We start from the raw sequence: 13,248 nt of genomic DNA, 5'->3' as shown, positions 1-13,248 counted from the left end.
ATAATTCACCTTCTCCCTCAGGCTCAGAGGGAAAACTTAGTCATAAAAGAAAATTGCATAAATACATAGACACTGCTGATTCTCAAAGTGACAATGATTTTTCCTCAGAAGATCATTTCAGTCAGTCTGACTCTGACAATTTTTCAGAAAGCAAAAAATGTATTTCAGACAATGATTCTCTCTCAGATGAATCCCCTGCTCCCAAAAGACGCAAACAAATTATCTCTCTAAATCCAATTGAATTAAACCTTATAATTTTACAGACAAAATTGGGAATCTTAGATTTAATCTTGATGAACTCCAACATCCTCGCTCATCAGAATGGTTCCCTTCTAAAGACGTTTCTGAATTTGTGGAACATTAGATTAAACATCCCCTTAAAAGAGAAGTTAGGAATAAAATGCTGGCGGAATGCCCTCGCCACAATTTACCTAATAACACTGCTATTACTCCAGAAGTGGACCCTAAAATTGTTAAGTTTATTTCCACACCAGTATTTAATGTAAAAATAGTCTTGACAGATCATGAAAGATTTGTCAGGATAAGCTCCTGGATTCCATTGGTCCCCTCCCAAAAATTCTAGAACTTTCTGACGAAGCTTTAGAAAATAATTCTGCCCTAGACCCGGCTTTAGTCAGTCAATGGCTTTAGAAAGCCTTATGTCATATATGTAACAATAACTCTGCTATTTCTATTGAAAGAAGGATATATATTCTTAGGAAAATTGACCAAAAACTCACAGATATGGCTCTGTCTGAATCTGGTCCTTCTACTAATGGCCTCATTTTTGGAGATGACTTTATTAAAGAACTTAACAATTATGTTAGCACCTTTTCTTCCCTCAACAAGGCCAATACATCTATGATTTTTTTTTTAAATTCCAATTGTGTTTTTGACAGGGCTGGGAAAGTTAGGGGTTGCTTTCCTGGCAGATCATATAATACATACAGACCCCAATTTCAATACCAATACCAATATCAGTCCCAATACAAAAATCAGAGACACTTTCCTGAAAACTATTCCTCAACATACCCTCAGTTCTTTCCGTCCCGTTCCAGACCGTGGCAGTCTAGAGGTTTTAGATTACGAACCCGCTCAAGAACACCTTCAGGTAAGTCTGCCTTAATCTTACAAAAATATTTTTCCATCAATAATAGGAGGAAGACTTTCTCTTTTTGTAAAAGATCGGGAGGTTATTTACTCAGACCCTTGGGTTCTAAATACTATTCAGGGATTTCAAATAGAATTTCCTTCCCTTCCTATTCAGATTGCCTTACCTTATCCAATTCATTTTTCCCTTCAAGACAAACAACTCTTACACTCAGAAGTAAACAATCTTGTTAAAAACAGGCCATAGAGCTATCTCCCTGTCCTTCTGAAGGCGTTCTAAGCAATGTCTTTTTGGTAAAAAAGAAAAATTGCAAATTTCGTCCCGTCATAAACTTGCGTTCCTTACATTTATATGTAACTTATCATCATTTCAAAATGGAGGGTATCTACCTTCTCAGAGATTGCCTTCAAGACAGGGACTGGCATGTTCGCCTAGACCTTACAGACGTTTACCTGACAGTCCCTATAGCTCAGGAATTTTGCCTTTCCTTTGGTTTATCTTCCGCTCCTTGGGTATTTACCATATTAATGAAACCAGTTGTTTCCTGGCTCTGCCTTCATGGAGTCAGGCTTCTTGTATACCTGGATGACATCTTGATAATGAACCAAGATCGTCTTTCCCTCCTCTAGCAACTTCAACTCACAGTCAATCTCCTTTCCAATTTAGGCTTTATCATCAATCAGGAAAAATCAGAACTCATTCCTTCCCAATCTCTTACTTTTCTAGGATTTCTTATAAACACACAATTCTCTACCCTCAGTCTTCCAAAAGACAAAATAAAAAATATAAGGAAGGAAATTTCTCGTACTCTATCCAAAGATCTTGTTTCTGGTGGCTCGGATTGTAGGGTTACTATCATACTTGATTCAAGCCATTTTTCCTGCTCCCCTTCGGGCTCTGCAGAGATTAAAAATATTTTACCTTCAAGATTCTTATTAACATTAACATTATTTTTTTCCCACAAGATTCCTCTCTCTCTCTAAGCCAAACAAGAACTCTCTTGGTGTCTCAATCATATAGAAATGTTCTTCCAAAGACAAATCTCTTCACATAAACTGTCTTGAGCTTCTTGCTGGATCTTTTGCCATCAAAAGATTTTCTCACTTCAACTATCCCACATCCATTCTGTTGGGAATGGACAATGTTTCAGCGGTTCAATATCTGAATTGTCTCGGAGGTACCAAGTCAAAGATTCTATTGGATATTACAAAGGATTTCATTCATTTCTGCCTAGCCCAAAATATTATGATGAAAGTCGAATATCTCCCCGGACTTTCAAATTCTGCTGCGGACTGGTGTTCCAGATTCCACAAAGACTCGAGCAACTGGAAACTCAATCATTTGATTTTCCTTCACCTCTATTATCTCCGAGGCCCCTTCTTGATAGACCTGTTTGTGGATTGCCTCAATTTTCAAATTTGTCCATTCTTCAGTTGGTGTACGGATCAGGAGGCGCAAGCAACGGATGCTTTTCTACAACCTTGGCCTCTGTCCGTAGCTTATGCCTTCCCTCCTTTCAACATGATTCCCAGGATCCTTTCCATAGTTCGTTGGGAATCCCTCTCCCTGCTTCTAATCACTTCCTTTTTGCCTTCCCAACCATGGTTTCCCTCTCTCCTGGAGATGGCAATAGAACTTCCCCTTCTTCTCCCATTTTCTCCAGATCTCCTCTTAGACCCGAATGACAGTGCCCACAGCCTAGTGCTCCAAGGATCCCTTCATCTTCTAGCCTGGAAGATTTTAGGAATCCCTTCCCTGTCTCTGACCTTTCGTCAGGGGCTTTACAACTATTATGAGAATCCCTGGCCCCTGGTACCCACAGATCCTATTCATCAGCCTGGTCCAAATGGAATCGTTGGTGCTTGGAAAAGAACTTGGATTCCTTTTCAGCCCCTCTAGCCCAAATTATTAATTTTTTATCCTCTCTTTTTGAGTCTGGTCTCTCTTATAGAACTATTAATGTAATTAGATCAGCTATTTCCTCTCGACATTCTCTTATCAATAATTTTCCAGTGGGTCGGCATCCTCAGGTTTGTAGAATTCTCAAAGCCATCAGAATCAAACATCCTCCTATTCCCAAACATTCTCAATTTTGGGATGTAGATTTGGTTCTTTCCTTTTTCAACTCCTGGCCTTCTAATGACATTCTCTCTTTAAAACAACACTTGCAAACTTGCTACTCTTCTTTGCCTTCTCTCTTTTAGAAGAGTCTCAGATGTCAGATCTATGGATTTCAACTCTATTTCTTTCTCTCCTGAAGGTCTAACCTTTTCATCTCTCGTAGGACAAAAACTTTTTCTTTCACTTATTTTATCCTTATTTTCCTTCTTCTCCAAATCTTTGTGTAGTCATCTGTTTTAAAGTATATTTTAAAAGAACTAATCCTTTTCGTTCTCCTTTATCATCTGATCAACTCCTTTTATCTTTCGTTCCTCCTCACAAGCCTGTTACATCTACCTCCATTGCTCGCTGGGTTAAGTGGATTATAAAGGAAGCTGGTGTGGACTCCATATTTTCTGCCCACTCTGTTCGAGGTTCTGCAGCCTCTAAAGCCTTTGTAAATTTAGCTTCTCTTCAGGATACACTTAACGCTGCAGATTGGTCCTCTGACTCCACATTTCTTTAGTTTTATTTCAAATCCATTTCTCATCCTTCTTCTTTCTTTTTGCCTCAGCTTTAAACTAGTAAAATAGGAGTCTCCTGTCCTGTAATAAAATTGGGATTATTCTAGCTAAAGTGTAGGTATAATTTAGATTTGATTAAGGACAAGGAGACGAGTATCCCCCCCCCCCCATAATGAAGTTATTTCCCTCCCTCAGGATATTTTATTAATATGTCATTATATATTACTAATTATTGTGTTTATTCACATAGCTCCTACAATCTAAGATGTCTCCACATTCCAAGAATCTGCATTCTTCTACAGGATCCTTTTCTCCTTCATCTAAGTTATCTGCATATAAAGTTTCATCTCATGCATCATCCCTGTTCCAATTAAATGGTTTTTCTTCATCCTCCTCGATCAACTTCGGATTTTAATGTTTCCTCAGTTTCATCTTTATGTTTGGACTGTTCCTGTTGTTATGTTTTTTTAATGACTTTTTCCTCTTCCATCTCAGCAGCAAATCCGAAAGAGGAATAATTGGGGGTCATTGATCCCTTTATGGTGGATATGAGAAAGCTGATTGGCTCTTCTTTTCTACATTCATTGAGAAAATGCTCTCATTGGTTCAATATGTCTGGCATTTCCTTTCTCTGTAATGTTAACTGTTTATGTTCTGTTATACTTTTGTTCAGAGGAGAATTGCCTGGTATTTCGGGGCTGGACTGACCTTACTTGGCGGGATCAGACTGATATACTTCAGGAAAGTTTTCTTCTGTGAAAAGCACACTGGTCTAAAAGAGGCTGCTTTTGGGTGGTAAATCGCCATAGAACAAGCCACTGAGCTGTTGTTCGTTCCTGGTAGAGCGCTTCTCTCTTTGTATGCAAATTATTATGACCCCGGGGAAGTCTCCCTATGGGTGATGGGGGAAACCAGACGTGGACTCCTTGCTCAGTGTGCTTAGAGGAATGTGGCTGCACCTCACTGACGAGGCCCATAGGAGGCCGAAACGATCGTCTGAGGTTGTCATGTTCCTTGTTCAGAGGAGAATTGCCTGGTATTTCTGGGCTGGACTGACCTTACTTGGCGGGATCAGACTGATATACTTCAGGAAAGTTTTCTTCTGTGAAAAGCACACTGGTCTAAAAGAGGCTGCTTCCGGGTGGTAAATCGCCATAGAACAAGCCACTGAGCTGTTGTTCGTTCCTGGTAGAGCGCTTCTCTCTTTGTATGCAAATTATTATGACCCTGGGGAAGTCTCCCTATGGGTGATGGGGGAAACCAGACGTGGACTCCTTGCTCAGTGTGCTTAGAGGAATGTGGCTGCACCTCACTGACGAGGCCCATAGGAGGCCGAAACGATCGTCTGGGGTTGTCATGTTCCTTGTTCAGAGGAGAATTGCCTGGTATTTCGGGGCTGGACTGACCTTACTTGGCGGGATCAGACTGATATACTTCAGGAAAGTTTTCTTCTGTGAAAAGTACACTGGTCTAAAAGAGGCTGCTTCCGGGTGGTAAATCGCCATAGAACAAGCCACTGAGCTGTTGTTCGTTCCTGGTAGAGCGCTTCTCTCTTTGTATGCAAATTATTATGACCCTGGGGAAGTCTCCCTATGGGTGATGGGGGAAACCAGACGTGGACTCCTTGCTCAGTGTGCTTAGAGGAATGTGGCTGCACCTCACTGACGAGGCCCATAGGAGGCCGAAACGATCGTCTGGGGTTGTCATGTTCCTTGTTCAGAGGAGAATTGCCTGGTATTTCGGGGCTGGACTGACCTTACTTGGCGGGATCAGACTGATATACTTCAGGAAAGTTTTCTTCTGTGAAAAGCACACTGGTCTAAAAGAGGCTGCTTCCGGGTGGTAAATCGCCATAGAACAAGCCACTGAGCTGTTGTTCGTTCCTGGTAGAGCGCTTCTCTCTTTGTATGCAAATACTTTTAATGGCTGCATTGTTAGTAGTAAAGAAAGTTAAAGCTAAACGCCGCCACTATGCTAAAATGTTTAACCCCTATCCCGCCGCTCCCCGACCCCGCCACAACCTAAATAAAGTTATTAACCCCTATCTAGCCGCTCCCCGACACCGCCGCAACCTAAATAAAGTTATTAACCCCTATCTCGCCGCTCCCGGACCCCGGCCAACCTAAATAAAGTTATTAATCATCCCTATCTTAAAATAAATTTAAACTTTCCTGTAAAATTAAAATTTACTATTTTTCAAACTATTAATTAACCTACCCTAACTATTATAATAGGACCATTGGTAGTTTATTGTAGGCTAGGGATTTTTTTATTTTGGGGGGCTTTTTATTTTGATAGGGCTATTAGATTAGGTGTAATTCTTTTTTATTTTTGATAATGTGGTTTGTTTGTTTTCGTAATTTTGTTTTTTTAATTTATTGTAACTTAGCGTTTATTTTTTGGGGTAATTTAGTAATTTGTAATAAGTTTTAATAGTAGATTTAAATAATTTTAGTAGGGTTAGGTTTTTTTTTAATATGTAATTTAGTTTATTTAATTGCTATATAATGTAATTGTAGTGTAATAGTTAGGGTAGGTTAATTAATAGTTTAAAAATAGTTTATTTTAATTCTACAGGTAAGTTTAAAATTATTTTCAGATAGAGATGTTGTAATTTTATTTTAAAGTTAGCGGGTTGTTAGGTTTAGGGGTTAATTGCTTAATTTAGTTTTTGGCGATGTGGGGGGCTGACGGTTTAGGGGTTAATGGGTTTAGTTAGTGATAATGATGTGGGAGGCCAGAGGTTTAGAGGTTAATACATTTATTTAGTGGCTGCGGGGTCTGGGAGCTGCGGTATAGGGGTTAATAACTTTATTTAGGTTGTGGCGGGGTCCGGGAGCGTTAGAATAGGGGTTAATAACATTATGTAGGTGGCGGCGATGTCGGGGCAGCAGATTAGGGGTGTTTAGACTCTGGGCTTATGTTAGGGTGTTAGGTGTAAACGTAACTTGTTTTCAACCATATAAATCAATGGGATATCTGGCAGCATCGAACATAAGCTTTCAATGCTTTCAGACTCCCATTGATTTCTATGGCATCCGCAGCCTCCAGGGTGGAATAGCCGCGAGCGTACCTGTTAGAAATTTGATAACTGGGAAAAAGTGTCAGATAGAGCCGAATGTGTATTCGGAACATCTGTAATGACATAAGCATCGATCTGCGTCGGATTGAGACCGGCGGATCATATGTTACGTCACAAATTTCAACTTTTTCCGGTCTGTAGGCTTTGATAACTAGGTCAGATCAAGCTCGCAACAATTACGCTGCGGATTTCTGTCGTATTTGCAGTTGACGGCTTGATAAATAGGCCACCTACACTTTAGCTTGGATAATTCCAATTACACTTTGTATTTTGTACTTAAAAGTAAGAATTTCTAAGTGATTTTTGAACATTCATTGCACTTTAATTAAGATTTACGCTGTGCATATTTAATATGAGTTATTCATGAGTAATTTACATCCAAATTTTACATTATTGATAAAATACGATTTTTTTGTGAAGAATTTTGTTACGATTTTTGATGCACCTTAACAATACCATTTTTTCCTTGGTATTTTTGTTGGAATGGTACAATTATTCTTTTTGTAAGATTATTAAAAATACAATTTATTTTTTTGCACATAACATTTGAAAATGCAGTATATGCATCTTCACGAGACACCAAGGTTAAGTGGCTTTAGATCATTCTGCCAGGGAAATCGGAGTATTGCTGAGCATTCTTTAATAATCTTGCCAGCCCACAGACCTTTAGATCATCGGGTCCTACGGGCTTTGGTATACAGACAAAGCTAATATAAAGAAACATGGACATTTCATATAAAAAAATAAACCCAAAAGCAATTTATCATACATTTTATACCCTAAAGCTGTCATAACAAGTAATTGGAAAGACGTTTAGGGAAAATCAAATGTACACTTTGTAAATTGTAATGTATATATTAGATACAAGGGGGCCGATTTATGAAAGTGCGAGCGGACATGATACGATGTAGTGTATCATGAACAGAAAGGTAATCTGTGTGCCGTATCATATCCGCCGCACATCGATAATGCTGTCGGCATTTATCTGCTTGTGCAATGCTGCCCCCTGCAGATTTGCAGACAATTGGCCGCTAGCCGGGGTTGTCAATCAGCCCGAAGAGAGAGAGAGAGAGAGAGAGAGAGAGAGCAATCCCTTGCTGCATTGGAAACATATAAATACATAAAAACATATGTACACATATACAGACAATTATAAATATATATATATATATATATATATATAAATACATACAATTATATATATATAAATATAAATACATACAATTATATATATATATATATATATATATATATATAAATACATACAATTATATATATATATATATATATATATATATATAAATACATACAAATACATCTTTAGACATGTATATGTATGTACTTGTATGTTAAAGTCCTTTAGCTTCCTTTTTTTTCTAATACCTGAGACCTCATGTCTTTGAGCTCTTAGAACTTTTGTTTGCAATATTTGTTCTAAAAATAATTTTTATAAGATGATGTTATTATGAGTGTAAGTTTACTCTGTAATGTATTTTTGATGTGTTTTGTGACAGTTTTTTGTTTCATGGTAATCATTCTAGCGTAAATTGCAATTGCGCTCAAGCGACCACGTTTACTTTTAACTTGTAATACCAGTGCAATTTAACCTGCACGCAAACTATCACAAAAACGCGATATCGCTTGCATGCAAACGTTTGCGCTTCACTCTAATCTGGCCCTATATGTTTTTAGTGCCAGGTGAGACTTAAAAAGAGCAAAGACCAACCCTATTTCAGTCTTACCTTTTGATCCATCATTTCTTTTTCCCAATTAACTGAATTTTTTTGAACTTTGGGAATAAAGTTTTCATTTTTTCCAACCAGCACTTGTGTGGGAAGTGTTCCATAAGTTGGTACAAAAGAAAAGGTCAGACTATTGGTTTCCGGATTAACAGTAGAAATCTAAATAAAAAAAATAACAACATTTGTTTTATCATTATGAAGACTTTTAAAACTAGTTTAAAAAACAAAAGTTTGCAAGTGAAAATACTGTGACATATCAAACAAGGTATATAGATTGTGAGCATCTTCATTAATTAGTTTCAAATGTCACATAATATATATATTATTATATGGATATTCACATTTCCGTATCATCATGTTGCTTTGCTACCTTAAAGTTCAATAAACCCTCATTTAGAAAATGCTAAGAACAGAGATCAGTAACCTTTAATTGAGTTATGAATATATCAGAAATGAGAAATGTCAAATGGAAAGAATGACTAAAGTGCATGTTTACTGATGATCCTCATGTTGGCAGAATAAATCTTTATTAGTAACCACTAACACTTGCCTTTACATATAATTATTTGCTTCCTGTATTAACTAATAGATGGTTAGTACTATATATCCTTATATTAACAGGGACTAGACAATAGGGCTGTAGGTGGAAAAAGGCACTTGTGTCAGCAAATGCAGGAGGACCACCATACACAACCCTCATGCTTATCAGCATTGTTTTGTTATTGCCAATGCTGCCCCCACTTCCAACACTGTGCCTTTTCATTATATTTAAAGGGACATAACTGGTGGAAGCCAGTGACAAATTAAGGTTTTGTGCAGCCCTAGGCACTCAAAATTCTGCTGCCCCCCCCCCCCCAGATTTAAGGCTTTTTTTTACCCAAATCTACTACCCTATACTGTCAGAAAACAGGGGTCCATTTGTGAACACTTAGGGTAACATTGCTGTGGTTGTACACTCAATGGTGCCCATTTATCAAGCTCCGAATGGAGCTTGTGAGCCTGTGTTTCTGGCGAGTCTTCAGATTCACCAGAAACAGCAGTTATGAAGCAGTGGTAACAAAGACCGCTGCTCCATAACCCTGTCCGGCTGATCTAATGAGGCGGACAGGAATCACCGGAAATCAACCCGATCGAGTACGATCGGGTTGATTGACACCCCCTGCTGGTGGCCTATTGGCCGAGAGTCTGCAGGGGGCGGTGTTGCACCAGCAGCTCTTGTGAGCTGCTGGTACAATGTTGAATATGGAGAGCGTATTGCTCTCCTGCATTTAGCAAGGTCTTGCGGACCTGATCCGCACTGTCAGATCAGGTCCGCAAGACCTTTGATAAATAGGCCCCAATGAGTCATAGTTACACCTTAAGGAACTAATATGAACCATTTAGTGGTAAATAAGGTACAAATATTTTTCCAACTGTCAAACGGCCAATGTCTGTAGCATTTAATCCCCAAACAAAAGTACAATCACTTGTGTTACCAAAAGGTTGAGGGGGATGGTTGGTTCAAGGCTGCCAAACCCTGCAAGTGCATATAATTTGTGCACCAGAGCATTATTATTTCCCAAGAGGCTAAATGGTTAGTTTATACTTAGGCTACAAAGAGTTACCCACAATGATCTTAATAATTCAATGAACACATAATTGGCAATCACCCAAAATAAATTCACCATCCATTTTGTACAGCAGAATAGTTAATGTAAAATGGTTGTTGGTTATGTGCAAGAGGTATACAAAACAACAAAAAAATACTTAACAACCCATATCTTCACTGTTGCTGGTTCTAAACAGCACACAAGCACTTATTTAACATTTTAATATTTATATTTAGAACATCTAGATGATAACTTTTACACATAAAGCAAGTGTATTAACTTAAATTACATTTGTTTTATTTAAATCTATATAAAATAAAAAAGAGCTGTTTAAGAACCAGTCTTAAAATAAAATAAAATTGTAATGCCCCCCCCCCCCCCTGTTACATACATGGACAATGTGTAACACAGCACCATCTGTTGGTAGAAAGTTCCTGGACATTGTGTAACAAAGCACCATCTGTTGGTAGAAATTTCCTGGACATTGTGTAACACAGAAGGTTCATCACCAAAATGTGTACTGGGAAAAAGACTCGTTTGCATATATTTTTATGTTTTGCATAGGGTGGCAATGCAAATGTATGGTTGTGAGTTTTATTGTGTGTGCCTCCCCTGAACCCCCCTTCTTTTTGTTAAAGTTATATTGTATTATTGTTATTATTATTATGTTGTTGTCTATATGTTTTCTCCATGTTTATGTTTTATGTGGAGTGTGTCACCATAAGTTAAATGGTTTGCTGTTCTTTGCATGGTTCTTTTAGGAATTCCAGGGAAAATAGAGTCTTAGTATTTGCCTTCTGGAAATACATTCCAAAATCATCAAACTAGATTGTGGCTATAGAAAGTTTGTTATGATTATTTTTTAAAGCTAGATTAATACTTCTATACTTATCTTTCTGAGCAAAAGAACAACGTAGGTGAATTTATTTTTTAATGTTATTTAAGCATTTTGGAATTTTTAATATGCTGTATTAAGCACAAATTGATCATCATGAGATACAAAGGGTTTATCAGTGGGGCAGTACCCTTGAAAGGCCATATTTGCACACTTTTTAAGGGTACATAATAGTACCTTAGCACTAAGGTCTAATTTAGTCATCAAAGGTAATTATTTGCCTATGAAGGGTAAAATCTGTAAGCATACCAATATGTACCCATGTTACAGGGTAGATGGAATGTACCTTTGAGGGTACTGCCCCAGTGACAAGCTTTTGTACCCTTAAAGGTACACTTTTTGCATATTTTTTTTCTGACACTGTAGCCAAGTGCCTTGTTTGCCTATGCCAAAATACGCCCCTGGTGACAGAACATATATGCCTCATGTTATTGGCTCACCAGATGTGTTTAGTTAACTCCAAGTAGTGCATTGCTAATGCTTCAACAAAGGATAATAAAATAATTCAGCAAATTAGGTAACATAATTAAACTGAAAATTTGTTTAAAATAGTTTTCTCTGAATCATAAAAGAAAAAAATTGGGGTTTCATGTCTCTTTAATTGCCTTTTAGGAGTGACAGCCAGACACTGTCTAAGGAAGGGGTAAACAACCCTGAAATGTCACAGGAGTGTTTTCTTGAATATTAAAGGTCTTTGTTTGCTTAAAAAATCCAGTGAGTGCCGCTTCCCATTCATGACCATTGTGAGATTTTTTGGATTTTCTATTTACAATTACAAGCTGGACACCCTGGTTGCTGACCGGAATGTGAGAGTGCCAGCCTTTCTAGCTATTTATATATATCTATATTATAATCACATTTGTAACACGTCCGTCGCCATCGCCAGTTGCGCACGCATCCTCAAAGGAATGTTGGATGCGCGAGGCAGCCAAAAGAATGTTGGCTACAGGTGCAGCCAAAAGAATCCACCTGGACGCAGCGTAGGCAAAAGGAGCCTTAAAAAAAGACACCCAACCGCCTGCATGAAACAACAAAAAAACATGTAACCGCCTGGAAGAAATAAAAAAAAACTAACCGCCCACACGGCATATAACAAAAAAACCTAACCTACCGCACGAAGTTAACAAACACCGAAACCGCCAACATCACAAATTAATAAAGTAGTTAACCCCTAATCCGCAAATAACATAATTAAAATTTTAACCCCTAAACCGCCATCCCCCACATGGCAATAAACCTAATTAACTGATTAGGTCCTGAACCATCAACCCCCCAAATCGCAATAAATCTAATTAACCTACTAACCCCTAAACCACCAAACCCCCACATCGCAATAAACCTAATTAACCAATTAACTCCTAAACTGCCAACCCCCCACAATGGAAATTTTTTTTTTAATTACTAAGCCCCTTAACCTAACAACCCCTAAATTAATCCCAATACTAAGTTACACTTAAAATTACAGAAAAAAATAAACAAAATTATCAAAAAGAAATTTTTTTAAACCTATTTCCTATGAAAATAAAAAAGCCCCCCCCCAAAATAAAAACACCCCCTAATCTAAACTAAACTACCAATAGCCCTTAAAAATAAAATATATACTTACCTGATAAAATTATTTCTTTCTGGGCATGGAGAGTCCACAATGTCATTCCAATTACTAGTGGGATATTCACTCCTGGCCAGCAGGAGGAGGCAAAGAGCACCCCAGAAAAGCTGTTAAATGTCACTTTCCTTACCCATAACCCCCAGTCATTCAACTGAAGGGAAATGGAAAAGAAGATAACACAAATGTGTAGAGGTGCCTGAGGTTTAGTAAAAAACTACTGTCTAAGCTTAAGGGTGGGGTCGTGGACTCTCCATGTCCGTAAAGAAAGAAATTTATCAGGTAAGCATATATTTTCTTTTCTTTCCTAAGACATGGAGAGTCCACAACATCATTCCAAATACTAGTGGGAACCAATACCCAAGCTAGAGTACACAGAATGAGCAGGGAGGGAGAACAAGACAAGAGGCCTCAGCTGGGGAAAAAGTATTAAATTTGGAATATTTGGAAAAAGTAGACAGAGAGGACCATGTTGCTGCCTTGCAAATCTCTTCCACAGAAGCTTCATTTTTGAAAGCCCAAGAAGAGGCGACAACCCTAGTGGAATGAGCTGCAGCAGTGTCATAAGCAAAACAAATCATACTTCTCAATCAGAGGGG

At 38.1% G+C, this 13,248-nt stretch overlaps 1 protein-coding gene across 9 annotated transcripts in view; it reads right to left on the bottom strand.

Moving 5' to 3' along the window:
- MLIP (muscular LMNA interacting protein) overlaps positions 1-13,248 on the bottom strand; it is an 868,816-nt gene that overhangs the window by 429,406 nt on the left and 426,162 nt on the right. For 8 of the 9 annotated variants that reach the window (XR_008402011.1, XR_008402012.1, XM_053710391.1 and 5 more), the window contains one exon: positions 8,560-8,718. The exons of the other annotated variant lie outside the window; for it this stretch is intronic. Coding sequence is in view for 6 of the 8 variants with exons in the window: in XM_053710391.1 (XP_053566366.1) it covers positions 8,560-8,718 (159 nt within the window). In the remaining 2 variants the exon portion in view is untranslated. The remainder of the gene's footprint in view (positions 1-8,559; positions 8,719-13,248) is intronic. 9 annotated transcript variants of the gene reach the window in all.

This window comes from Bombina bombina, chromosome 4 (assembly GCF_027579735.1).
Source record: "Bombina bombina isolate aBomBom1 chromosome 4, aBomBom1.pri, whole genome shotgun sequence".
NCBI classification, from domain to species: Eukaryota; Metazoa; Chordata; class Amphibia; order Anura; family Bombinatoridae; genus Bombina; species Bombina bombina.
The sequence above is the reverse complement of the archived record's forward strand: the minus strand, read 5'-3'. Positions and strand labels throughout refer to the sequence as shown.